The sequence below is a fragment of the Mytilus trossulus genome, chromosome 6, assembly GCF_036588685.1.
Source record: "Mytilus trossulus isolate FHL-02 chromosome 6, PNRI_Mtr1.1.1.hap1, whole genome shotgun sequence".
Taxonomy (NCBI): Eukaryota; Metazoa; Mollusca; class Bivalvia; order Mytilida; family Mytilidae; genus Mytilus; species Mytilus trossulus.
Genome location: NC_086378.1, coordinates 27,609,827 through 27,637,498, shown reverse-complemented (window position 1 = coordinate 27,637,498; position 27,672 = coordinate 27,609,827). Strand labels below are relative to the sequence as shown.

At 32.2% G+C, this 27,672-nt stretch overlaps 1 protein-coding gene across 5 annotated transcripts; it reads right to left on the bottom strand.

Moving 5' to 3' along the window:
* Positions 1 to 27,546, bottom strand: LOC134721033 (tubulin-specific chaperone cofactor E-like protein). Of its 5 annotated transcripts, none has more exons than XM_063583705.1 (8): positions 27,386 to 27,546; positions 24,648 to 24,760; positions 22,167 to 22,312; positions 13,036 to 13,214; positions 11,818 to 12,160; positions 11,302 to 11,453; positions 9,029 to 9,409; positions 1,899 to 1,983 (listed from the first exon to the last, which is right to left on the bottom strand). In XM_063583705.1, the coding sequence occupies exons 2-7, from the start codon at positions 24,757 to 24,759 to the stop codon at positions 9,040 to 9,042; spliced, it is 1,302 nt and encodes a 433-aa protein (XP_063439775.1). In that variant the 5' UTR covers position 24,760; positions 27,386 to 27,546; the 3' UTR covers positions 1,899 to 1,983; positions 9,029 to 9,039. The 5 variants fall into 5 exon arrangements, with proteins under 5 accessions (XP_063439777.1, XP_063439775.1, XP_063439773.1 ...); XM_063583706.1 differs by lacking the exon at positions 1,899 to 1,983 and adding an exon at positions 5,186 to 5,201; XM_063583707.1 differs by lacking the exon at positions 9,029 to 9,409 and having other exon boundaries at positions 1 to 1,983.
* Between the last annotated feature and the right edge of the window lie 126 nt (positions 27,547 to 27,672).

Genomic DNA, 27,672 nt, shown 5'->3' with positions numbered 1-27,672 from the left:
ATCACAACCACTATCTTTAATGAATCAAACATTACTATTATTATATGATGGTAGGGAAAATTATCACAATTACATTTCATAGCATTGAAATACAATAGAAAAATATATACATATATAAAGCATTCTAAAGTTTACTTAATTTACAGAATAACAAACAAACCTATCACAAAGTTTTTAAACAAAATTACAAAAAAAATACAAAATAACAAAATAAAATTTACAATATATCATTCATCATTTATACAATTTCTGTTAACTGTGCAATTGAGCTATGATTTCTATTAACTGTGCAATTGAGCTAGGATTTCTATAAATTGTGCAAACAGCTATGAGTTCTATTAATTGTGCAAGCAGCTATGATTTCTATCAATTGTACAAATAGCTATGATTTCTATTAATAGAACAAACAGATATGATTTCTATCAAATGTGCAATACAGCTCTGCAATTTGATTGTGATTAATTATTTGACATAAAATAGGTTTCTGACACAAAATGAATGTTGTCTAAGAACTTATAAATTTGAAATTGGATATTTACCTATAATGGTCTAATATCGATAATCTAAATACATGGTTAATTTCACCATATTATAAAATCCCAAGAATTCAATTTTTGATCTCTGGACCTCAATGTTGACAATTTTGATAACAGTGTCAAAAATCCAAATATACGATTAGATTAAGCATAATAAAGAACCCCAAAAATTCTAAACTGTGAAATTGGACAAGAAACAATTATTGGAAAAGTATTGTTTTTGGCCCCTCTTCCTAAACAGTTAGGGCCAAAACCTCCAAAATCAATCCAACCCTTATTCTTTTACATGGACACTTTCGGTTTAGTTTCTTTGAGATCCATATACATGTACATCTATTCAAGTTATTGTCCGATACCAGAAAATCCTAGTTATTTTGTCCCTTTTGGCCCCCTAATTCCACAATTATTTTTGAGTTTGGACCATAACCCCAAAAAATCATAATCAACTTAGCTTTTAAGGAATAGAATTGTATTGTAAAATTTTATAGAGATGCATAAACTTATACAAAATTAATTTTCATGAAAACCAGACAAACCCTTGTTATATTTAAAGATACATGGTTTTTGTGGCGCCATGTGAATGACATTAATAAATCAAAGTGCTTGTAAGCACTGAGCGTAAATGTTGCTTCAATTGATCAGTGGGAAGTGAAATTAAATATTGCATAGGTTGTAGTTGATTTAACAGCAATTCTAGACAAAGGAAGATAACTCCAATTTTTTAAGATGATTTAACAATGGCATCATTTATTTGGATATTAGATTCCTGCACCTTGCAAAAGTTATGTTATTTTCTTGAAAATTTTGTGCCTTGAATATCTGAGCATATATTACATCGATAAATTTCTGGAAATGTTCATGGATGGGATTGTATAGAATGTTATGATCAATGCACTATATTTTGTGTATCAAAAAAGGTAGTGATCAGCCTTCAAAGATTTAGATATCAAGTCAGTCCCATAAGGTTTTGATTGCATTTTATGCAATATATACCTAAAAAGTAATGTCATTACTTTTGATCAAGTAATCTCTTGATTGAAATTAATTACACACAAAATTTACAGTACAGTAACGGATTATTTAGTCTTTAGCATGCCCCTCACAAATATGAACACTGAGATCTGGACTTACATATGTTTCTGAAGGATAAATGTGTATTTCATCTAGTTCTGTCCAACGATAAGAATGAAGTGACCTTATATTAGACTTCAATTGATGTAACTGATTATAATCTGGTTTATACTCAAAAATTTTAATTCTGTTACTTGGGAGTCCGCAGAAATTTTGAAGTAATTTCTTCAAATCTTTGACTGTTTGATCTTTTAAAATGTCCATCATGTCTTCTTTATCTCCATATTTGACCTTCATGTGATAATAAAGGTCAGGGGACAAATCAATATCCACAAGGTGTTTTAATTTCCCATGAATTTTCTCCAATTCATAAAATCTACAAACAATAAAACTTTAATTTTAAAAAGAGTTATTAGCATAAAGGAGTATGTTCGATAAGGTGCTTGAATGGCCCCCTTTTTTAGCGTAAATTTCAAATTCGGATTTATTTACCAATATCACGTTAACTTATAGCTTATATATTGACTAGATAGGATATAAGCCATTTTGTTGAAAATTTAACGTTTCTGCGTTTCATTATGACGTCACAAGTTGTACTCATATTCATTTTTCACGAAAAAATAACTGAAAATGGGTAAATTTCCAAAGATAATTTGACAGGAAACATAGAGCGCATACGTCGACAACAAAATTCTTTTAAAATAATGTTTGTGAAGACATTTAACATGTCTTATCTGAATATTAAGCTTGTCGACGTCTGCGCTCTATGTTTCCTGGTCCTTTATTTGGTTGAAATCCAGCTGATTTTGTCAAATTTCTCCAAAATCCCTTATTTTGACCTTTTTTGGATGTAAAAATCAACGTGTAAGTATTAAACTTTTGACAAAAACAGCTCTGTTTAACTTTCTCACATGCCTTTAAAGCAACTTAAAACAATTATTGTCTTGTAACCATGAACTTTATAATTGGGGCCAAATATGGCACTTACCGAACTTACTCCTTTTAATGATCTAATCTATATGAAAATTTTACAAAGGAGAGGAAAATGTAATACAAAGAGAGTTGTATTAATAGAATGCATTTTGAGCTGGTACTTTATGTTGATTATCTGTAACATCTGAAATAAAAATGGCTGATGAGCTGAGCCATCCAAAACATTTTTAAACTACATACCCTACGGATGATTAAGGCCAAGCCTTGGCAAGTTTGGTTGCATTCAAATTTGGCCCAGTAGTTTTAGAGGAAAATATTTTTGTAAAAAATCACAAAAATTTACAAAAAAATGTGAAGAATTGACCTTAAAAGGCAATAACTCTTAAATGGACTATTATTCTTTAGCATGCCCTTCAAACATATGAACACTGCACTCTGGACTTTCATATATTTATAAATGGTAAATGTGTATTTCATCCTTTTCTGTCCAACGATAAGAATGAAGTGACCTTATATTGGACGTCAACCTATGTAAACAATTATCATGATGATAATCTCCTTTAAATTCAAAAATCTTAATTCTGTTACTTGGGAGTCCACAAAAGTTTTGAAGTAATTTCTTCAAATCTTTGACTGTTTGATCTTTTAAAATGTCCATCATTTCTTCTTTATCTCCATATTTGACCTTGATGTGATAATAAAGGTCAGCAGGGGATAATTCAATATCTGCAAGAGGTTTTAATTTTCCATGAATTTCCTCCAATTCATAAAATCTACAATCAATAAAACTTTAATTTTAAAAAAGAGTGATAAGCATAAAACTTAATTAACTAATCTAGATGAAAATTTTAAAAAGGAGACCAAACTGTTATAGAAATTAAGACTATTGTATTAATAGAATGCATTTTGAGCTGGTACTTTACGTTGTTTTAACTGTAACAACTTATATTTTTTAATGTATTTTTTTTTAAATTATTCTGATCACCTATTTGATGAATTGAAATATTTTGGTCAAGCAGATGACAAATAAAATATTCTGAATGCAAATTCCCCCCAGACCTTGTAGTGTTCAAGTTTAAAAATAAAATCTCATTGATTACCATACAAAACTAAATAAATTTGTATGGCAAACAAAAATTTCTGACAAAGAAAAAAAATCATTCCCCCGTTGAAGATATATGGTTGCTCCTTAAACTTGAGCTAAAAATAACATAACAAATTAATCTCTTTTATTGTTTATTGTTTTGTAAAATATTCTTAAACTTGACATGATATCAACAATAGCCTGTTGTCAAGTTTGCACAAAATTTAATATAAATTAGACAAGTGCAAAGAACTTCACTGTGCTTAAACGGCCGTGGGTAACTTAAGTTACCCACAGCCCAAGATGGCATACTCTAAACTCGTTGAGATGGTAGTTGATACGAAATCTACTTTTTGCAACTTTCTCATGATCTATGTAAATATTGATACAATTTTATAATAAAGAAATCACTTTCCATCACTACAAATTTGTTAATTTTTATTTCACTGTAGCGCAAGGCCAACTTAAAAAAAATGCATAAGATGTCCGTAACTTATAAGTCAAAAATAATCAGACTGTCCATAACTTTATTTTCGTATGTGGGTAACTTTTTTTCAAATTGCAAGATTAACAATTTCAACATTTAAAGGACAATAAACACTATCAAAAATCTTAATTATTACATAGATTTATACAATAGCGATATGCTTCAAACTAAACAAGATAAAAAAGCAAATCAGAGTGTAACAGATTTTCCGTTAAATTTATAAAAATTATTCCCGGGATAAAACGGGATCTGATGGTACAGTGAAATTTATGTAACATTCTTCTAGCTTTAAAGATTGTTCACTGATGAGTCCTTGGCTTGTGTAGCTGCGGAAAAAATTGATATCTTTTCCTTTAAATAATTTATGAATTGTTAGCCAAAAAAGTATGGTCTCTTCACTATATCTAGTGTGAAGTGTCAGTTTATTATAGCAATAAAGGTAGATTTAAAATCTTCTAAAAGTTTCATTGACCTCAGGGATTCAATAAGATCGGGTATCAAATCATATATATCTTCTTTAGAGGTTTGAACTGATTCATCTATGTATTTCTGCTAAGGATTGACCTCCGAATTTGTTCTCCTAAGGTGATTTTCATATGTTCACTTTTAATGTTATTTCTACAGTAGGAAATGGTGAGCTTTATAACCTGCATGTCATGATTTATCATATAAAACTTAAGCAGTTAACAATCTATAAAGTCATCAGAATGTAGGATACATTAATTTTGCTATACCATTTTCTTCAATTTCATAATCTCCCTTTGAAATTACTTTTGTTTCTACATGATATATATATATTTCATCAAGTTCTGTAAAGCGATATGAATGAAGCGACCTTATTTCTGATCTCATTAGATATAAATTATCATAATCAGATTTATACTCAAAAATCTTCATTTTGTCAACGGAGAGTCCACAAAAGTTTTGAAGTAATTTCTTCAAATCTTTGACAGTTTGATCTTTTAAAATGTCCATCATTTCTTCTTTATCTCCATATTTGACCTTGATGTGATAATAAAGGTCACCAGGGGATAATTCAATATCTGCGAGATGTTTTAATTTTCCATGAATTTCCTCCAATTCATAAAATCTACAATCAATAAAACTTTAATTTTAAAAAAGAGTGATAAGCATAAAACTTAATTAACTAATCTAGATGAAAATTTTAAAAAGGAGACTAAACTGTTATAGAAAGACTATTGTATTAATAGAATACATTTTGAGCTGGTACTTTACGTTGTTTTAACTGTAACAACTTATATTTTTTAATGTATTTTTCTAAAAAATTATTCTGATCCCCAATTTGATGAATTGAAATATTTTGGTCAAGCAGATGATAAATAAAATATTCTGAATGCAATTTCCCCCCCAGACCTTGTAGTGTTCAAGTTTAAATAAATAAAATCTCATTGATTACCTTACAAAACTTAATAAATTTGTATAGCAAACAAAAATTTCTGACAAAGAAAAAAAATCATTCCCCTGTTGAAGATATATGGTTGCTCCTTAAACTTGAGCTAAAAATAACATAACAAATTAATCTCTTTTATTGTTTATTGTTTTGTAAAATATTCTTAAACTTGACATGATATCAACAATAGCCTGTTGTCAAGTTTGCACAAAATTTAATATATAAATTAGACAAGTGCAAAGAACTTCACTGTGCTTAAGTTACCCACAGCCCAAGATGGCGTACTCTAAACTCGTTGAGATGGTAGTTGATATGAAATCTACTTTTTGCAACGTTTTTCATGATCTATGTTAATATTGATACTTAAATCACTTACCATCACTACAAATTTGTTAATTTTGACTTCACTTTAGCGCAGGACCAACTTTTAACCAGATGCTCCGTAGGGCGTAGCTTTATACGACCGCAGAGGTTGAACCCTGAACGGTTGGGGCAAGTATGGACACAACATTCAAGCTGGATTCCACTCTAAATTTGGATTGTGATTGAATAGTTGACACAGCATAGGTTTCTGACACAGAATGAATGTACTCAAATGAACTTAAAATTTTTGTTTTCTCTTAGAGCAATTCACTTTGCTGTTGAATATTAATCCTCTCAAAAAAATGTTTGAAGAAATTTTCTTTTTATTTATGAAATTTCAAATGAGAAAAATTGAACCCAATTTTTTAATCACATCCCCCTTTCCCTTATTCCAAACTAATTTCAATTAAAATATTCTAATGGAGTTTGCAACAATTACTACTCATTTAAATACATCATAAAATATTAAGATGTAAAAAAACTGCTTGTTATCACTGAATGGTAAAGATTATTTTAATTTATCAGTTGGTAGTAAAAAGTGAATATACATTGTATATTGTATATAACAAAGATTTAAGTTGATTCTGGACAAAGAAAGATAACTCCAATTAAAAAAAAATCTTGCAGATATTTCTTGCTTACTGTACTGGACAAAGAAAGATAACTCTTAATTAAAAAAAAATTTGCTATTTCACAATATTGTGAAATTAGATATTTCTTGCCATTGCACAATACTGTGCAATTGAAAAGACTTGCTATTGCACAAAACTTAATATAATAATTTTAGATCCTGATTTGGACCAACTTGAAAACTGGGCCCATAATCAAAAATCTAAGTACATGTTTAGATTCAGCATATCAAAGAGGCCCAAGAATTTAATTTTTGTTAAAATCAAACTTAGTTTAATTTTGGACCCTTTGCACTTTAGTTTAGACCAATTTTAAAACTGGACCAAAAATTAAGAATCTACATACACAGTTAGATTTGGCATATCAAAGAACCCCAATTATTCAATTTTTGATGAAATCAAACAATGTTTAATTTTGGACCTCGATTTGGGCCAACTTGAAAACTGGGCCAATAATCAAAAATCTAAGTACATTTTTAGATTCAGCATATCAAAGAACCCCAAGGTTTCAATTTTTGTTAAAATCAAACTAAGTTTAATTTTGGACCCTTTGGACCTTAATGTAGACCAATTTGAAAACGGGACCAAAAATTAAGAATCTACATACACAGTTAGATTCGGCATATTAAAGAACCCCAATTATTCAATTTTGATGAAATCAAACAAAATTTGATTTTGGACCCTTTGGGCCCCTTTTTCCTTAACTGTTGGGACCAAAACTCCCAAAATCAATACCAACCTTCCTTTAATAGTCATAAACTTTGTGTTTAAATTTCATAGATTTCTATTTACTTATACTAACGCTATGGTGCGAAAACCAAGAAAAATGCTTATTTGGGTCCCTTTTTGGCCCCTAATTCCTAAACTGTTGGGACCGAAACTCCCAAAATCAATACCAACCTTCCTTTTGTGGTCATTAACATTGTGTTTAAATTTCATTGATTTCTATTTACTTTAACTAAAGTTATTGTGAGAAAACCAAGAATAATGCTTATTTGGGCCCTTTTTTGGCCCCTAATTCCTAAACTGTTGAAACCAAAACTCCCAAAATCAATCCCAACCTTTCTTTTGTGGTCATAAACCTTGTGTCAAAATTTCATAGATTTCTATTAACTTAAACTAAAGTTATAGTGCGAAAACCAAGAAAATGCTTATTTGGGCCCTTTTTGGCCCCTAATTCCTAAAATGTTGGGACCAAAACTCCCAAAACCAATACCAGCCTTCCTTTTATGGTCATAAACCTTGTGTTAAAATTTCAAAGATTTCTATTCACTTTTACTAAAGTTAGAGTGCGAAAACTAAAAGTATTCGGACGACGACGACAACGACGACGCCAACGTGATAGCAATATACGACGAAAATTTTTTCAAAATTTGCGGTCGTATAAAAAATGCATAAGATGTCAGTAACTTATAAGTCAAAAATAATCAGACTGTCCGTAACTTTATTTTCGGATGTGGGTAACCTTTTTTAAAAATAGCAAGATTAACAATTTCAATATTTTAAGGACAACAAGCACTATCAAACCCCTTAATTATTACATAGATTTATACAATAACAATATGCTTTAAACTAAACAAGAGAAAAAAGCAAATAAGAGTGTAACTGATTTTCCGTTCAATTTTTAAAAATTATTCCCGGGATAAAACGGGATCTGAGGGTATGGCGAAATTTATGTAACATTCTTCTAGCTTTAAAGATTGTTCACTGATGAGTCTTTGGCCTGTGTAAAGGACTTCCCGTTTGAATATTCCTAGGAGTTCGGTATTTTTGTTATTTATCATTTCTTTTTTAAAATAATTACATACACGAATAAAGATTCCTTGAAAGTTACTGACATCATGCTAAAGTTACAGACATCCCTACTGGTATAAGGAAAAAAGTTATGGACAATTTGTTTTGAAGTTACGGACATCATAAGTGTTTTGGCAAATCGTGCTATAATCGTTTATTTTGTAGTAACCAACCACGTTTTACATTGCAGAGTTTCCTTAAAAGATTTATATAACTTTTTAATTACTGAACATTTCTTTTGTATTCATGTTATTGTAATTATATAGGAGCAAACTTCCTAACTGAAGCCAGGCGGCTCCATCTTGGGCTGTGAAAGGACAGTGAACTTAGACAGGCATACTGATTATATGTTCTATAAAAATTTGGTAGTAAAAAAGCATATACGCGTATACATACATATAGTGTCTAAAAATAGCAACAATCAACATTCAATCTATCTAGGTGTGGATCAGTTTGTAAATAAACTGATGCAGTTACTAAATTAAATTATATAAGTGTCTAAGAATGTAACTTTAACACACTAATGAGTGTTATAAAATTAGGTGTTATATTTTATATATTATTCACGCAATATTTTGCTAAACAAATTAGCTTCATCGGGGGTGTGCATATATACATACATATATATAAACGAGTCTAAATTGAAAACTACGTTCAAACCTATGATTGCGTTGGATAAAAAACCGCAATTTTTATACGTGATATATATTGGAATACAACCTTTAACATCATTATTTTCTATCTTTTTTTTCCACAATTTCGTAATCTCCCTTTGAAATAACTTTTGTTTCTACACGATATATATGTATTTCATCAAGTTCTGTAAAGCGATATGAATGAAGTGACCTTATTTCTGATCTCATTAGATATAAATTATCATAATCAGATTTATACTCAAAAATCTTCATTTTGTCAACGGAGAGTCCACAAAAGTTTTGAAGTAATTTCTTCAAATCTTTGACTGTTTGATCTTTTAAAATGTCCATCATTTCTTCTTTGTTTTCAAATTTGACCTTAATGTGATAATGAAGGTCATCAGGTGCTAAATCAATATCGGCAAGGTGTTCTACTTTCCCATGTATTTTCTTCAATTCATAAAATCTACAAAAATAAAACTTTACTTTTTCAAGGAGTGTTTAAATGAATTTTAATAAACTAATTTTTATGAAAATGTTTCAAAGGAGATGAAACTTAAATTGATGACAGAATTGTAAATAGAATGCATTTTATGCTTCATGTAGTACCATACAATACATGTATGTTGATATATATAGTTGATAATCTCATCACTTAAAATAAAACTGCTATTTGCTCTCAGTCATATAAATAGAAGAACTGAATTAAAGGAGAAAAAATACAGAAGAAAAATGATCTGATTGAAACGAAATAAAAAAATTATAAATACAAAGCAATCTTTGCTTGCCAAGGGTTACAATCCACTTCTCTCCTCTCCACCTTGGTGTACTGTGATAGAATTTCGTAGACACAAGGTAATGATTTTCATTGGTTGCAGTCAAAACTCACTGCATCTAATCAAAAAGCACCTATAACATGATCACTTGTAAATGTAGAAAGTGTATGTAAACAACATGAACAATTGTCACATGCTTATTGTGCAACAAGTCTTTACATCCCTATTAAAACAGACAACTATATTTAGTGACAATTTGAATGTTTTAAACCAACTAATAGAAAGAAAGTTCCTGTGTATGTTTCTTGCACAAATGCATGAATGTCAAGGTATGTTTTCATTTCCTGCTTTACCAAGTGTGTGGAATCTAGATGCTACAATGATTTTACCTCCAAATTGAAGAGTTCAAGTGCTACCATTGGTTAAAAATAATGTATGCAGAATGGGTGTGACTTTAATCTACTGATAGATGGCGTGTCACGGAATAGAAGTTCCTTCATAATATAAGTTCCAAATGGAAACAATATTCTGGAATATTATTTCCACTGGAATAAATATTACAGTAAATGTTCCTAACGGAATAAATGGTATAGAATAATTGTTCCAACAGGAACAGGTATTATGACATTGTATATAACAAAGTTTCCATCTGTTAGGTGGAACAAATATACGTTGACAGGTGCAACATTGTTATCACAAATGATGGCTTAATCTGCCAAGGTTGGAGAGGAGGGAAGTGGATAGTAACTATTGGCTAGCGAAGATGCAACAAAGCATGTGTTGTTACATGTGTCCTTACATGTGTCTTCCTGAGTGTCCTCACTCTTAATTCTAAGTGTCAGCAAGTATTTGTCTAACAGAACCAAATACATCATATTTAAGCTGCTGACTAAATATCAAGTCATTCTATTCATAAGTACTTGAAAAAATTTTGACCAAAAGGAACAGACAGACAGACAGACAGACAGACAGACAGCAGACAGACAGCAGACAGACAGACAGACAGACAGACAGACAGACAGACAGACAGACAGACAGACAGACAGACAGACAGACAGACAGACAGACAGACAGACAGACAGACAGACAGACAGACAGACAGACAGACAGACAGACAGACAGACAGACAGACAGACAGACAGACAGACAGACAGACAGACAGACAGACAGACAGACAGACAGACAGACAGACAGACAGACAGACAGACCAGACAGACAGACAGACAGACAGACAGACAGACAGAGACAGAGACAGACTGACTGACTGACCGACTGGGGGTACCTTCATGACAAATAACAGTAAATATTCTTGCCAAGTGAGATTAATGATCATTAATGATAATTTATGGTGCATGAGAATAAAATTTACACTTTCTTTGACAATTTAAATTGGCTGATTTTGAAAAATTGCACTCATTTTTTTCCAAATATGACGATAACAATATTCATCATTTTTTAACAAATCATTGCATTGAAAACCAATTTGACACTAACCCCAAAATGACTGTTATAGCCTGAGGGTAAAGTGCATTTCTACCCTCATAAATACACCATAACAAATGTTTAACTAAATTTATTGTACCTTTGAGGTTTGGATTCAGCATCTAGAAAGTTTCTGATATAGGCTCTTTCTGCCTCTTCTCTTTCCTGCTCATGTATAGGACTACCATTTAACTTGGTGATGGTTGGAAGTCTGGATACAATATTTTGTCTTCTCTCTTTCTCAGGCAATGTCTACAAAAGATGAATTATCCTATAAAGTTTATACATGAGTTTACTGATATAAAATTTTGTTTAAAACAAGTGGCTTACGAACATGAATGGTAAAATGCAACAAAAGTCAATGTTCTCCTAGAAATTTTATAAGGTACAAAAATTTGTAGCATGTTACCATTTTTCTGATGGAGTATTGCAACTCTAACAATCACACAAATTCTAAAAATTCAAAGTAGGAATTCTAGAGCAAAAAAATGTGTTATAACATTTGACCTAGGCAATTTAAAGTTAGAGAATGGAAATTAACTTTCGGATGAACATGTGTAGACGGGCCAGTATAAAACTTAATACCCCCTTGTTATGGCGGGGGCATAAAAATTACCTGTATAAATGGTAAATCTTTTATCCTGAGATCAACTAACACTGGGAATTCTCTAAATACTTCAATGTCTTCCCATGATGCCAATTTGGTTTTTGTTAAATTTAGTGATTTAAGGCAGGGAAATGTTTCTTTCAAATCATTATCACTCATGATGGTCGTCAATTCTGATTCCATAGCAACTAAATTTTCTAAATGAGGAAAGCACTGTCCTAAACGACACATTTCAGTCCAATCCTGGATTTTATTTCCATTAAGATACAACCTGGACAGTGGGGGATATCTGAAATCACCATGCAAATCCACTGAACTGTATCCATTCAAACTTAAATGTAATTCTTCAACCCTTAAAATAAAAAAGAAATATATACTGTACATTTTCTTGAATCCCAACATACAAAATAATACCTTGATTACCTGAGAGTTACACGCTATGATCATATTTAATCTTATACAAAAGCAACTTTTTACCTGTCAAAATACAGCTGGAAACTGGTTAAAACATTTTTTTATTACAGTAGGCATAAATGAAGAGTAAGGGTATTGTAAATTCAGAAATCATTGAGAAGTTTTTATAATTGCGAAAAATGCAACAGGGTTTATAATCGCAATAATTTAAACTCGCAATAATTTCTTAATTTAAGGTATACTGGGATCTGGTTACACAAGTAGTTGCTCCACAAGTTGATCTTTATTCTAAACTCATAGAGTAAAGACCTCCATACTTTGTGGATAAGAGAAGGACTGTGAACACCTCAAGTAAAGATATTTAATTTGGGTTCAAACTTTATTTCAAATCGATGAACATAGCATTAACATGTCTGACAGTTGATGGAACATGCATCAATTCATATATTACAATTGAACTTTTAAAAGTATGGAAATCAATTGGAGCAAAAAAAAAATGATTTGGAGCTAAGGCTGTAATATCACAGTTCTTGAATGATAAATGGATAAGACTTAAGACATTCAAATATCATTGAAGATAAACTGTTTTTAACACAATATATATATATATAAAACTTGTTTTAACACTTAAAATGCCAGATAAACAAAGTAAGGTGCATTCTAAAAGCAGGAAAACATAATAGCACTCATATTGCTTGGATCTTGATAGTTAAAACAAATGGACTTTCCTTTGTTAGGAGGTGAGTAGAAAATATCAACCACCTGAACAGAATTTATAGCTTCAAAATTATTGAGATTTTTATAAGTTACTACCTTGGAAAGACATGCAGAAGTTTCATCAAACATTCCCATGATACAGTTGTGTCATTCAGAATTAGATTGGTTATGTTAGGAAACTGTTTATCACATTGCCATGACGACCTGTTTTCAATTGGATTACTGGTTAAATTCAGGAATCTCAGTTTTGGTAGTTTTTCTATAATATCTATTACCTGAAAAATCAACAGATTGAAAATTAAAAGCTATAATTAAAAAAAAACATTACTTAGGTGTAAAATTTCAAAAAATTAATCTTGTTATCAAGTGATTAAAAGAATTCTAAACTGTCTGTAATACATGTACTCTAGATACAATTCAACAAGTTTGAGATTACCCACTGTTTTTACAATTGGTAGGGCTTGTATTGCTCAGTCTTAACATATCTATGTTGTGTCCATTGTTTTTACAATTGGTGGGGCTTGTACTGCTCAGTCTTAACATATCTATGTTGTGTCCATTGTTTTTACAATTGGTAGGGCTTGCACTGCTCAGTCTTAACATATCTATGTTGTGTCCATTGTTTTTACAATTGGTGGGGCTTGTATTGCTTAGTCTTAACATATCTATGTTGTGTCCATTGTTTTTACAATTGGTGGGGCTTGTATTGCTCAGTCTTAACATATCTATGTTGTGTCCATTGTTTTTTCAATTGGTGGGGCTTGTATTGCTTAGTCTTAACATATCTATGTTGTGTCCATTGTTTTTTACAATTGGTGGGGCTTGTATTGCTCAGTCTTAACATATCTATGTTGTGTCCATTGTTTTTACAATTGGTAGGGCTTGTATTGCTTAGTCTTAACATATCTATGTTGTGTCCATTGTTTTTTTCAATTGGTGGGGCTTGTATTGCTTAGTCTTAACATATCTATGTTGTGTCCATTGTTTTTTCAATTGGTATGGCTTGTATTGCTTAGTCTTAACATATCTATGTTGTGTCCATTGTTTTTACAATTGGTGGGGCTTGTATTGCTCAGTCTTAACATATCTATGTTGTGTCCATTGTTTTACAATTGGTGGGGCTTGTATTGCTCAGTCTTAACATATCTATGTTGTGTCCATTGTTTTTTACAATTGGTGGGGCTTGTATTGCTTAGTCTTAACATATCTATGTTGTGTCCATTGTTTTTTCAATTGGTGGGGCTTGTATTGCTCAGTCTTAACATATCTATGTTGTGTCCATTGTTTTTTACAATTGGTGGGGCTTGTATTGCTCAGTCTTAACATATCTATGTTGTGTCCATTGTTTTTACAATTGGTGGGGCTTGTACTGCTCAGTCTTAACATATCTATGTTGTGTCCATTGTTTTTTCAATTGGTGGGGCTTGTATTGCTTAGTCTTAACATATCTATGTTGTGTCCATTGTTTTTACAATTGGTGGGGCTTGTATTGCTCAGTCTTAACATATCTATGTTGTGTCCATTGTTTTTACAATTGGTGGGGCTTGTATTGCTTAGTCTTAACATATCTATGTTGTGTCCATTGTTTTACAATTGGTGGGGCTTGTATTGCTCAGTCTTAACATATCTATGTTGTGTCCATTGTTTTTTCAATTGGTGGGGCTTGTATTGCTTAGTCTTAACATATCTATGTTGTGTCCATTGTTTTTTCAATTGGTCGGGCTTGTATTGCTCAGTCTTAACATATCTATGTTGTGTCCATTGTTTTTTCAATTGGTGGGGCTTGTATTGCTTAGTCTTAACATATCTATGTTGTGTCCATTGTTTTTTCAATTGGTGGGGCTTGTATTGCTTAGTCTTAACATATCTATGTTGTGTCCATTGTTTTTACAATTGGTGGGGCTTGTATTGCTTAGTCTTAACATATCTATGTTGTGTCCATTGTTTTTACAATTGGTGGGGGTTGTATTGCTCAGTCTTAACATATCTATGTTGTGTCCATTGTTTTTTACAATTGGTGGGGCTTGTATTGCTTAGTCTTAACATATCTATGTTGTGTCCATTGTTTTTACAATTGGTGGGGCTTGTATTGCTTAGTCTTAACATATCTATGTTGTGTCCATTGTTTTTTCAATTGGTGGGGCTTGTATTGCTCAGTCTTAACATATCTATGTTGTGTCCATTGTTTTTACAATTGGTGGGGCTTGTATTGCTTAGTCTTAACATATCTATGTTGTGTCCATTGTTTTTACAATTGGTGGCGCTTGTATTGCTCAGTCTTAACATATCTATGTTGTGTCCATTGTTTTTTCAATTGGTGGGGCTTGTATTGCTCAGTCTTAACATATCTATGTTGTGTCCATTGTTTTTACAATTGGTGGGGCTTGTACTGCTCAGTCTTAACATATCTATGTTGTGTCCATTGTTTTTACAATTGGTGGGGCTTGTACTGCTCAGTCTTAACATATCTATGTTGTGTCCATTGTTTTTACAATTGGTGGGGCTTGTATTGCTCAGTCTTAACATATCTATGTTGTGTCCATTGTTTTTTCAATTGGTGGGGCTTGTATTGCTTAGTCTTAACATATCTATGTTGTGTCCATTGTTTTTTCAATTGGTGGGGCTTGTATTGCTCAGTCTTAACATATCTATGTTGTGTCCATTGTTTTTACAATTGGTGGGGCTTGTATTGCTCAGTCTTAACATATCTATGTTGTGTCCATTGTTTTTTCAATTGGTGGGGCTTGTATTGCTCAGTCTTAACATATCTATGTTGTGTCCATTGTTTTTACAATTGGTGGGGCTTGTACTGCTCAGTCTTAACATATCTATGTTGTGTCCATTGTTTTTACAATTGGTGGGGCTTGTACTGCTCAGTCTTAACATATCTATGTTGTGTCCATTGTTTTTACAATTGGTGGGGCTTGTATTGCTCAGTCTTAACATATCTATGTTGTGTCCATTGTTTTTTCAATTGGTGGGGCTTGTATTGCTTAGTCTTAACATATCTATGTTGTGTCCATTGTTTTTTCAATTGGTGGGGCTTGTATTGCTCAGTCTTAACATATCTATGTTGTGTCCATTGTTTTTACAATTGGTCGGGCTTGTATTGCTCAGTCTTAACATATCTATGTTGTGTCCATTGTTTTTTACAATTGGTGGGGCTTGTATTGCTTAGTCTTAACATATCTATGTTGTGTCCATTGTTTTTTTCAATTGGTAGGGCTTGTATTGCTCAGTCTTAACATATCTATGTTGTGTCCATTGTTTTTTTCAATTGGTAGGGCTTGTATTGCTCAGTCTTAACATATCTATGTTGTGTCCATTGTTTTTACAATTGGTGGGGCTTGTATTGCTTAGTCTTAACATATCTATGTTGTGTCCATTGTTTTTACAATTGGTGGGGCTTGTATTGCTTAGTCTTAACATATCTATGTTGTGTCCATTGTTTTTACAATTGGTGGGGCTTGTATTGCTCAGTCTTAACATATCTATGTTGTGTCCATTGTTTTTACAATTGGTGGGGCTTGTATTGCTTAGTCTTAACATATCTATGTTGTGTCCATTGTTTTTACAATTGGTGGGGCTTGTATTGCTCAGTCTTAACATATCTATGTTGTGTCCATTGTTTTTACAATTGGTGGGGCTTGTATTGCTTAGTCTTAACATATCTATGTTGTGTCCATTGTTTTTACAATTGGTGGGGCTTGTATTGCTTAGTCTTAACATATCTATGTTGTGTCCATTGTTTTTACAATTGGTGGGGCTTGTATTGCTTAGTCTTAACATATCTATGTTGTGTCCATTGTTTTTACAATTTGTGGGGCTTGTATTGCTCAGTCTTAACATATCTATGTTGTGTCCATTGTTTTTACAATTGGTGGGGCTTGTATTGCTTAGTCTTAACATATCTATGTTGTGTCCATTGTTTTTACAATTGGTGGGGCTTGTATTGCTCAGTCTTAACATATCTATGTTGTGTCCATTGTTTTTTCAATTGGTGGGGCTTGTATTGCTTAGTCTTAACATATCTATGTTGTGTCCATTGTTTTTTCAATTGGTGGGGCTTGTATTGCTCAGTCTTAACATATCTATGTTGTGTCCATTGTTTTACAATTGGTGGGGCTTGTATTGCTTAGTCTTAACATATCTATGTTGTGTCCATTGTTTTTACAATTGGTGGGGCTTGTATTGCTCAGTCTTAACATATCTATGTTGTGTCCATTGTTTTTTCAATTGGTGGGGCTTGTATTGCTTAGTCTTAACATATCTATGTTGTGTCCATTGTTTTTACAATTGGTGGGGCTTGTATTGCTCAGTCTTAACATATCTATGTTGTGTCCATTGTTTTTTACAATTGGTGGGGCTTGTATTGCTCAGTCTTAACATATCTATGTTGTGTCCATTGTTTTTACAATTGGTAGGGCTTGTATTGCTCAGTCTTAACATATCTATATTGTGTCCATTGTTTTTTACAATTGGTGGGGCTTGTATTGCTTAGTCTTAACATATCTATGTTGTGTCCATTGTTTTTACAATTGGTGGGGCTTGTATTGCTTAGTCTTAACATATCTATGTTGTGTCCATTGTTTTTTCAATTGGTGGGGCTTGTATTGCTCAGTCTTAACATATCTATGTTGTGTCCATTGTTTTTTCAATTGGTGGGGCTTGTATTGCTCAGTCTTAACATATCTATGTTGTGTCCATTGTTTTTTACAATTGGTGGGGCTTGTATTGCTTAGTCTTAACATATCTATGTTGTGTCCATTGTTTTTTACAATTGGTGGGGCTTGTATTGCTCAGTCTTAACATATATGTTGTGTCCATTGTTTTTTCAATTGGTAGGGCTTGTATTGCTCAGTCTTAACATATCTATGTTGTGTCCATTGTTTTTTACAATTGGTGGGGCTTGTATTGCTTAGTCTTAACATATCTATGTTGTGTCCATTGTTTTTACAATTGGTGGGGCTTGTATTGCTTAGTCTTAACATATCTATGTTGTGTCCATTGTTTTTTCAATTGGTGGGGCTTGTATTGCTCAGTCTTAACATATCTATGTTGTGTCCATTGTTTTTTCAATTGGTGGGGCTTGTATTGCTCAGTCTTAACATATCTATGTTGTGTCCATTGTTTTTTCAATTGGTGGGGCTTGTATTGCTCAGTCTTAACATATCTATGTTGTGTCCATTGTTTTACAATTGGTGGGGCTTGTATTGCTCAGTCTTAACATATCTATGTTGTGTCCATTGTTTTACAATTGGTGGGGCTTGTATTGCTTAGTCTTAACATATCTATGTTGTGTCCATTGTTTTTACAATTGGTGGGGGTTGTATTGCTCAGTCTTAACATATCTATGTTGTGTCCATTGTTTTTTACAATTGGTGGGGCTTGTATTGCTTAGTCTTAACATATCTATGTTGTGTCCATTGTTTTTACAATTGGTGGGGCTTGTATTGCTTAGTCTTAACATATCTATGTTGTGTCCATTGTTTTTACAATTGGTGGGGCTTGTATTGCTTAGTCTTAACATATCTATGTTGTGTCCATTGTTTTTTCAATTGGTGGGGCTTGTATTGCTCAGTCTTAACATATCTATGTTGTGTCCATTGTTTTTTCAATTGGTGGGGCTTGTATTGCTCAGTCTTAACATATCTATGTTGTGTCCATTGTTTTTTACAATTGGTGGGGCTTGTATTGCTTAGTCTTAACATATCTATGTTGTGTCCATTGTTTTTTACAATTGGTGGGGCTTGTATTGCTCAGTCTTAACATATCTATGTTGTGTCCATTGTTTTTTCAATTGGTAGGGCTTGTATTGCTCAGTCTTAACATATCTATGTTGTGTCCATTGTTTTTTACAATTGGTGGGGCTTGTATTGCTTAGTCTTAACATATCTATGTTGTGTCCATTGTTTTTACAATTGGTGGGGCTTGTATTGCTTAGTCTTAACATATCTATGTTGTGTCCATTGTTTTTTCAATTGGTGGGGCTTGTATTGCTCAGTCTTAACATATCTATGTTGTGTCCATTGTTTTTTCAATTGGTGGGGCTTGTATTGCTCAGTCTTAACATATCTATGTTGTGTCCATTGTTTTTTCAATTGGTGGGGCTTGTATTGCTCAGTCTTAACATATCTATGTTGTGTCCATTGTTTTACAATTGGTGGGGCTTGTATTGCTCAGTCTTAACATATCTATGTTGTGTCCATTGTTTTACAATTGGTGGGGCTTGTATTGCTTAGTCTTAACATATCTATGTTGTGTCCATTGTTTTTACAATTGGTGGGGGTTGTATTGCTCAGTCTTAACATATCTATGTTGTGTCCATTGTTTTTTACAATTGGTGGGGCTTGTATTGCTTAGTCTTAACATATCTATGTTGTGTCCATTGTTTTTACAATTGGTGGGGCTTGTATTGCTTAGTCTTAACATATCTATGTTGTGTCCATTGTTTTTTCAATTGGTGGGGCTTGTATTGCTCAGTCTTAACATATCTATGTTGTGTCCATTGTTTTTTCAATTGGTGGGGCTTGTATTGCTCAGTCTTAACATATCTATGTTGTGTCCATTGTTTTTTACAATTGGTGGGGCTTGTATTGCTTAGTCTTAACATATCTATGTTGTGTCCATTGTTTTTACAATTGGTGGGGCTTGTATTGCTTAGTCTTAACATATCTATGTTGTGTCCATTGTTTTTACAATTGGTGGGGCTTGTATTGCTCAGTCTTAACATATCTATGTTGTGTCCATTGTTTTTTCAATTGGTGGGGCTTGTATTGCTCAGTCTTAACATATCTATGTTGTGTCCATTGTTTTTACAATTGGTGGGGCTTGTACTGCTCAGTCTTAACATATCTATGTTGTGTCCATTGTTTTTACAATTGGTGGGGCTTGTATTGCTTAGTCTTAACATATCTATGTTGTGTCCATTGTTTTTTACAATTGGTGGGGCTTGTATTGCTCAGTCTTAACATATCTATGTTGTGTCCATTGTTTTTACAATTGGTAGGGCTTGTACTGCTCAGTCTTAACATATCTATGTTGTGTCCATTGTTTTTTCAATTGGTGGGGCTTGTATTGCTCAGTCTTAACATATCTATGTTGTGTCCATTGTTTTTACAATTGGTAGGGCTTGTACTGCTCAGTCTTAACATATCTATGTTGTGTCCATTGTTTTTACAATTGGTGGGGCTTGTATTGCTCAGTCTTAACATATCTATGTTGTGTCCATTGTTTTTTACAATTGGTGGGGCTTGTATTGCTTAGTCTTAACATATCTATGTTGTGTCCATTGTTTTTACAATTGGTGGGGCTTGTATTGCTTAGTCTTAACATATCTATGTTGTGTCCATTGTTTTTACAATTGGTGGGGCTTGTATTGCTTAGTCTTAACATATCTATGTTGTGTCCATTGTTTTTACAATTGGTGGGGCTTGTATTGCTTAGTCTTAACATATCTATGTTGTGTCCATTGTTTTTACAATTGGTCGGGCTTGTATTGCTCAGTCTTAACATATCTATGTTGTGTCCATTGTTTTTACAATTGGTGGGGCTTGTATTGCTCAGTCTTAACATATCTATGTTGTGTCCATTGTTTTTACAATTGGTCGGGCTTGTATTGCTCAGTCTTAACATATCTATGTTGTGTCCATTGTTTTAACAATTGGTGGGGCTTGTATTGCTCAGTCTTAACATATCTATGTTGTGTCCATTGTTTTTACAATTGGTGGGGCTTGTATTGCTCAGTCTTAACATATCTATGTTGTGTCCATTGTTTTTACAATTGGTGGGGCTTGTATTGCTTAGTCTTAACATATCTATGTTGTGTCCATTGTTTTTACAATTGGTGGGGCTTGTATTGCTCAGTCTTAACATATCTATGTTGTGTCCATTGTTTTTACAATTGGTGGGGCTTGTATTGCTTAGTCTTAACATATCTATGTTGTGTCCATTGTTTTTACAATTGGTCGGGCTTGTATTGCTTAGTCTTAACATATCTATGTTGTGTCCATTGTTTTTACAATTGGTGGGGCTTGTATTGCTTAGTCTTAACATATCTATGTTGTGTCCATTGTTTTTACAATTGGTGGGGCTTGTATTGCTTAGTCTTAACATATCTATGTTGTGTCCATTGTTTTTACAATTGGTGGGGCTTGTATTGCTCAGTCTTAACATATCTATGTTGTGTCCATTGTTTTTTCAATTGGTGGGGCTTGTATTGCTCAGTCTTAACATATCTATGTTGTGTCCATTGTTTTTTCAATTGGTGGGGCTTGTATTGCTCAGTCTTAACATATCTATGTTGTGTCCATTGTTTTTTTCAATTGGTGGGGCTTGTATTGCTCAGTCTTAACATATCTATGTTGTGTCCATTGTTTTTTACAATTGGTGGGGCTTGTATTGCTTAGTCTTAACATATCTATGTTGTGTCCATTGTTTTTTCAATTGGTGGGGCTTGTATTGCTTAGTCTTAACATATCTATGTTGTGTCCATTGTTTTTACAATTGGTGGGGCTTGTATTGCTTAGTCTTAACATATCTATGTTGTGTCCATTGTTTTTTCAATTGGTGGGGCTTGTATTGCTTAGTCTTAACATATCTATGTTGTGTCCATTGTTTTTACAATTGGTGGGGCTTGTATTGCTTAGTCTTAACATATCTATGTTGTGTCCATTGTTTTACAATTGGTGGGGCTTGTATTGCTCAGTCTTAACATATCTATGTTGTGTCCATTGTTTTTTCAATTGGTCGGGCTTGTATTGCTCAGTCTTAACATATCTATGTTGTGTTTTGTGTACTTTTGTTTGTATGTTGGTCTTTTTATTTTTTAGCCATGGTGTTGTCAGTTTTTTTCAACTTATCAATTCTTGTGAAAATTAAATTTATAAATTTTAAGTCTGGAATCACTTCCCCTTCGATACACAGTTCTTTTTTAAATTGCTCCGTGAGAAAATTTAAGTTTTCTTTCCTGTGCATTTTATCTTTTTTTTTATGTTTAATAAACCTCATTGTTTGTTTCGAGTTTAACATATAATGGACAACTCTTGTTAGTGGAGAAAAAGGATATGTGGTAGCTGTATAATGTAAAATGTAATTGTAATTTTTTCAATTGCTGTTGTTATTATGGCTCATACTTAATACTTCATTCATTCATTCACTAACAAACTGTACAGTAACCATGTTTAACATCACAAGAATGTTTCTTAGTATTTGTTCACATTAATCACCTGGTTCCAATCCTTGATACAGTTTTTGGTGAGATCTAGTTCTTGGACTTGTTTACATAGTGTGCCAAGACGGTCTGTATCTCCTGCTCCACTTATATTACTGTCATGCAAAGCTAAGATGGGTGGAATCACTAAGTTACCAGATTCTACAAAATTACAATAAAATATATAACATTTAACTACATACAGAAACCTGCATTCACCTCATTCTTTTAATTACACTTACTTGAAAATAAATCCTTCACACATATTACTAATTATATAAGATTATCCGTTTTTAGTTAGAATTAAAGTTTGTTTGGTTCTTTTTTGTGTATATTTTATTGACACACATTTCTGTCATAAATATAACAATTCTAACAATGGAACACTTCTACATGCTAAAAGTGTTTCCTTCAAACTAAATATAAGTTACAAATTAAATATGACAGCCTTTTGGGACTTTTATATTAATTTTTTATATCTTTTTTAATAAATTATGTATTTTGCTTTTATAGGAAAATTGACACACACATTTATGTGCCTTTGAACATGCCAACTTATTATCCTTTGCTTAACAAAGTTAATCCAAATAATATCATATAATATTTTTTGATTTTATCTCAATTTCCATTTAAGATTAAATTCATTCACTGTAATAAGTAAACAGAAAAAAACTAAATGACAAAAATATATTTTCTGAGCCTTTTAATTAAATGAATTAAAATTTCTAAATAAAATACAGATCCCCATCTTCCTCAAGCTCACCAATGTCCACTATTGACAAGGCTGTTATAAAGTCTTTAATCATGCAATAAGGGACGACATCAAAAGATCGATGTAGGATAAAAAACTTAAATCAAATAGTTTGGGGGTGGGGGTCAACATTGCTGCAAGTTTTGTTAATCTAAAATCGATTTTACTTATATCCCTATTGGTCAATCAATTTTTCCCAAATTAATTTAAGAGGGGGGTGTGGGGGTCAGTGAAAAAACTATGTGAATTAAGTTTTTTATCCTTCATTGAACTTTTGATGTCGTCCCTAAGTGAATGACTTTTAAAGTCTTTAATGCAATCTTCTTTTTTTTATGTTATACAGATACATCATACATGACTGTGCAAGGTTAGGGGGCGTTGGCGTCTTCAAACATGTTTAACCCTGCCACATTCTATAAGTGCCTTGTCTTAGTCAGGAATCTGTAATTTATGGTTGTTGTTTTTTTGTGTATTGTTTTGCATAGAGCCATAGTTTGGCCTTTTGTTGTGTTTTAACACCAGAGTCCCAGGTTAGATGTAGGTTGGCGCGAGCCAACATGTTTAACCCTGACACATTCTATAAGTGCCTTGTCTTAGTCCGGAATCTGTTATTTATGTTTGTTGTTTTTTGTGTATTGTTTTGCATAGAGCCATAGTTTGGTCTTTTGTTATGTTTTAACACCAGAGTCCCAGGTTAGATGTAGGTTGGCGCGAGCCAACATGTTTAACCCTGACACATTCTATAAGTGCCTTGTTTTAGTCAGGAATCTGTTATTTATGGTTGTCGTTTTTTGTGTATTGTTTTGCATAGAGCTATAGTTTGGCCTTTTGTTGTGTTTTAACACCAGAGTCCCAGGTTAGATGTAGGTTGGCGCCAGCCAACATGTTTAACCCTGCCACATTCTATATATATATGCCTGTCCCAAGTGAAGAGCCTGTAATTCAGGGATTGGCATTGGCTCATGTGACATGTCTGCCATATTTGTTTTTTTTTTAATTGTTTTGTTATTAACAAGGCTGTTAGTTTTCTCATATTGTCATGTCAGGCATTTGTAGTCAACTGTAAAATATATGGGTTTTTTGTTGTTGTTGAAGGCTGTACAGTTACCTATTACTACTTATATCAACTTCATTTAAACTTTGGTGGATAGTTGTCTCTTTACTATTATATAATAGCCATAATTGAATGCATCCAACTAAATTGTTATTCTTTTCTTTGATGAATAACTATCTCATTTGCATTCATACCATATCTCCTTATTTTTATATAAGAAACCCTAAATAGAGTGACTTAAAACAAAATTTACATCTATACTTTATATACACATTAGATTACCTCAAATTCGTTTGCTACTTTAGAGGAAAAGAATCGATTCACTGCATTTTTTTCTACAAATATCTTCTTTTTTTTTTTTTAAAGTAAAACGTTAACTACACTACAGAGAGAAAAGATAAAACTAACTACCATCTCATCTTGTGAGAACAAATAGAAGATATATATATTATGGGAAGAGCCAGACAAACTAACTAACATATTTAACTTTTTACAACAATACTGCTAACTGCAAACTGAACAGACTACTTAAACTTTGCAACTGACAGCAAATCTCAATTCAAGAAAGTATGTTAGGCAGATGCAGTCTTTGAGTATTACACTAGTATAATAATATCAGATATTTTGTTCAGTTGACCACTTCTTTGCTAACTGGTGCATGAGCTTACATGTATATTCATCATGACATGTACCTGTTTTCCCAGGCGCAGAAGCTGGTATGTGTATATGTATACACGTTTCCACATCATCATCATATTTTTGATGAATTGCTTCAACCATTGATATTCCTGTAGAGGCAGTCATTCTGTCAACAAAAAAAAACATAAAATAAAGAACAAAGTTTTATAGTTAATAACTTTATTCTACAAAATGAATATTTTAAACTGAAATGTAGTCTGGGAAACACTATGTTGCCACAACCACAAGCATATATTTTGTTGCAATTTGAAGCTAAATTAAATTAAATGGGGAATGTCATTATGTGTGCAATTTTTTCATTGGTAAAGGAGCATAACTCTAGAACAGTAAATGTGACGCATCTTGATCTGTATTTTGTGGTAATAAGGCTAAGCATGTTGTATGAGTTTCATAACATTGCTCTGAAGCTAACTTAATTTTAGATTACAGGTACATGTAGATGGGGAAAATAGGGGGGGGGGTCTAAATTTAATCAAAATAAATTATGAGAAGAAAGGTCCAATAATTAATATGCTTTCAAAAAAGAAAAAATAACATTTTTGCTGTTTACAGTTTATCTATATGATTTTCATAACAATAATCAAGAAAATAAACAACAACTGCAAAATTTCTTTAAAATAACCAATTTAGCAGCAGCAAACCAACTATTATTATGAAATTTCACAGATGATTTAAACTTCACATAAGGAACACTTTAACCCCATGTCAGATTGGCTCTAAATGCTTTGTTTTTTTTAGATATAAGCCAAAAAATGGATTTCCCCCTTACATATATGTTTTATTTTTAGCCATGGCAGCCATGTTTTATGACAAAACAGAAAATAAAACACAAAATTTAGTCTAGTTACCCTAGGGATAATTCAGCTTAAGTTTGGTAGGAATTGGTTCAGTAGTTTCAGAGGAGATGTTTAAAAAAGTTCTCATCAGACAGATGATGATGAACGATGACAGACATTGATTGACACGTGCACCAAGTGATGGCAAAAGCTCACTGTTTCTAAAAATCCTAAATGACATTTCTGTAACGGTTTATTTATTCCTCTGTGATATTTTATCCTGAGAATAATTTGTCACAGTAATTTTTTTCCAGGCATGGTATTTCACAGGTACAATTCAGAAAATCTATCTGTGTTATGCGGATAGTATGTACCGGTATATATTTGCCGTATCATATTTCACAGAACCTTGTGAAATATAGTCCTATTAACTAGTATGTAAGTTACTCGCAATCAATATATACCTGACTTTAATTATAAAATGTTTCACAAAGGTAGAACAAATTTGCATAATTTATCAAAGGGAGGTAATTATGAGCAATTTATATTTTAATTTAAAGATATTAATATAATATATTCCTAAATCTATTTATTAGTGAAATTTTTCCTTGAATCTTATTTTTTATATATTCATTTATATAACAAGATGTCTTACAACATGATTTTTTTAATAAGACAGATAAAATTTCACAGGTAAATACTATCCAGCTGTTAAAATTGCTTTTGTTCCAATATATTGTTATGCTATAATTTGTCTGATTTCCATATAATCAACAACGACATATTTCCCTGGATAATCAGTGGAGTGTAACAGGGTAAATCAAGAGAAGCTTGGACTCTTGGTGAAATTTGTAACAAGCAAGATTAGATGAATAAATATTATTATGTTGTTAAAAAAAAAAAAACAACGACATCTTTGTCCTCAGACTATTTATATAGTTAAGAATATTATCATAATCAAATTCTTCCATTACTGTTAACAGTAGTAATGCAACTATATTTCTACCTTTACATTTTAATTTATATTTGTACTGAGATCTGAAAACAACTCACTTGTACATGTATTTCATTTACATTGTACCTAGCTAAGCTTATTTAATCATGATATTATTTCACAATTATATTAGATCTTTGAAATTATTTCTGGTTTTCTTTCTTATGTTTGAATGATAATTTTCTTTTTAAAAGAATGATATTTACTTGAATTTTTTCAGGAAATCTTTTCAAAGATAATTTGTGAAATAATTCCCATTATAATACATTTTTTTTTACAAAATAGGTTAAATTCAAATACACTATTATTATTTCATAGTATTTGTAAAGGATAAGTTTTTTCTAATAACTATTCAATAAGTTAACTACCGGCCTAGTCTACCCAGATAGAATTTCACGACAAAGGAAAATATATCCCAGGGAAATATTTTCCCTCCGGATAAAAAAAAAACAACAACTACTGTGACATTTTTTCCTCCGGATCAAATTTCACCCGGATATATAATCATGCTATAATGGTAGTCAAAAAAATAATAAGTCTGACAATAAAGGACATTTTAACCTCTGATAAGATATGCAGCTATAAAATAAATGAAAGTGTCAAAATTTGCAAAAGAAGGCCTAGGTCAGACTTATTTTTTACTAGGTGTCAGTGCACAGGCACTAGACGTTCTGTCAATGGCATGAAAATATTGGCAATGGGAAGAAAATAGTGTCCATATATATAATATAGAGCCAATATTTTCATGCTATTGACAGAACGTCTAGTGCTAGTCCAAATAATTATGACGTCTGGCAAGGCTATTTTAATTTTTTTTTGGGACGCCTTCCTACACGGCGTCCCAGAAAAAAAAATAGCCGTCCCAGACGTCATAATTATTTGGACTAATCTAGTGCCTGTGGCCAGTGGCAGTATTTTTAGTTTGGAAAGATTAACATCATATGCACTTTTGATACATTACCTAGATGTAATATTCAGTGTCAAAATGAATAAGGTGAAAAGAACAGGACAACCAGCTTAGTCGACTTTTATTCTATTATTAGATGTTAGCCATTTGAATGAATCATTGATAAAAAAAGAAAGTAAAGCCTATATTTTGAACCGGAAGTGTGAACTACGTCATGGAAGTTGTGACTTTTTTGTAGCTTTATGTACATGTACTATTTTACAGTTTTAAGTAAGAAAAAAACACTATTATATCGTTTACATTTTGTAATCTCTTTTTATACTTAATCTTCTCTTTGCTTT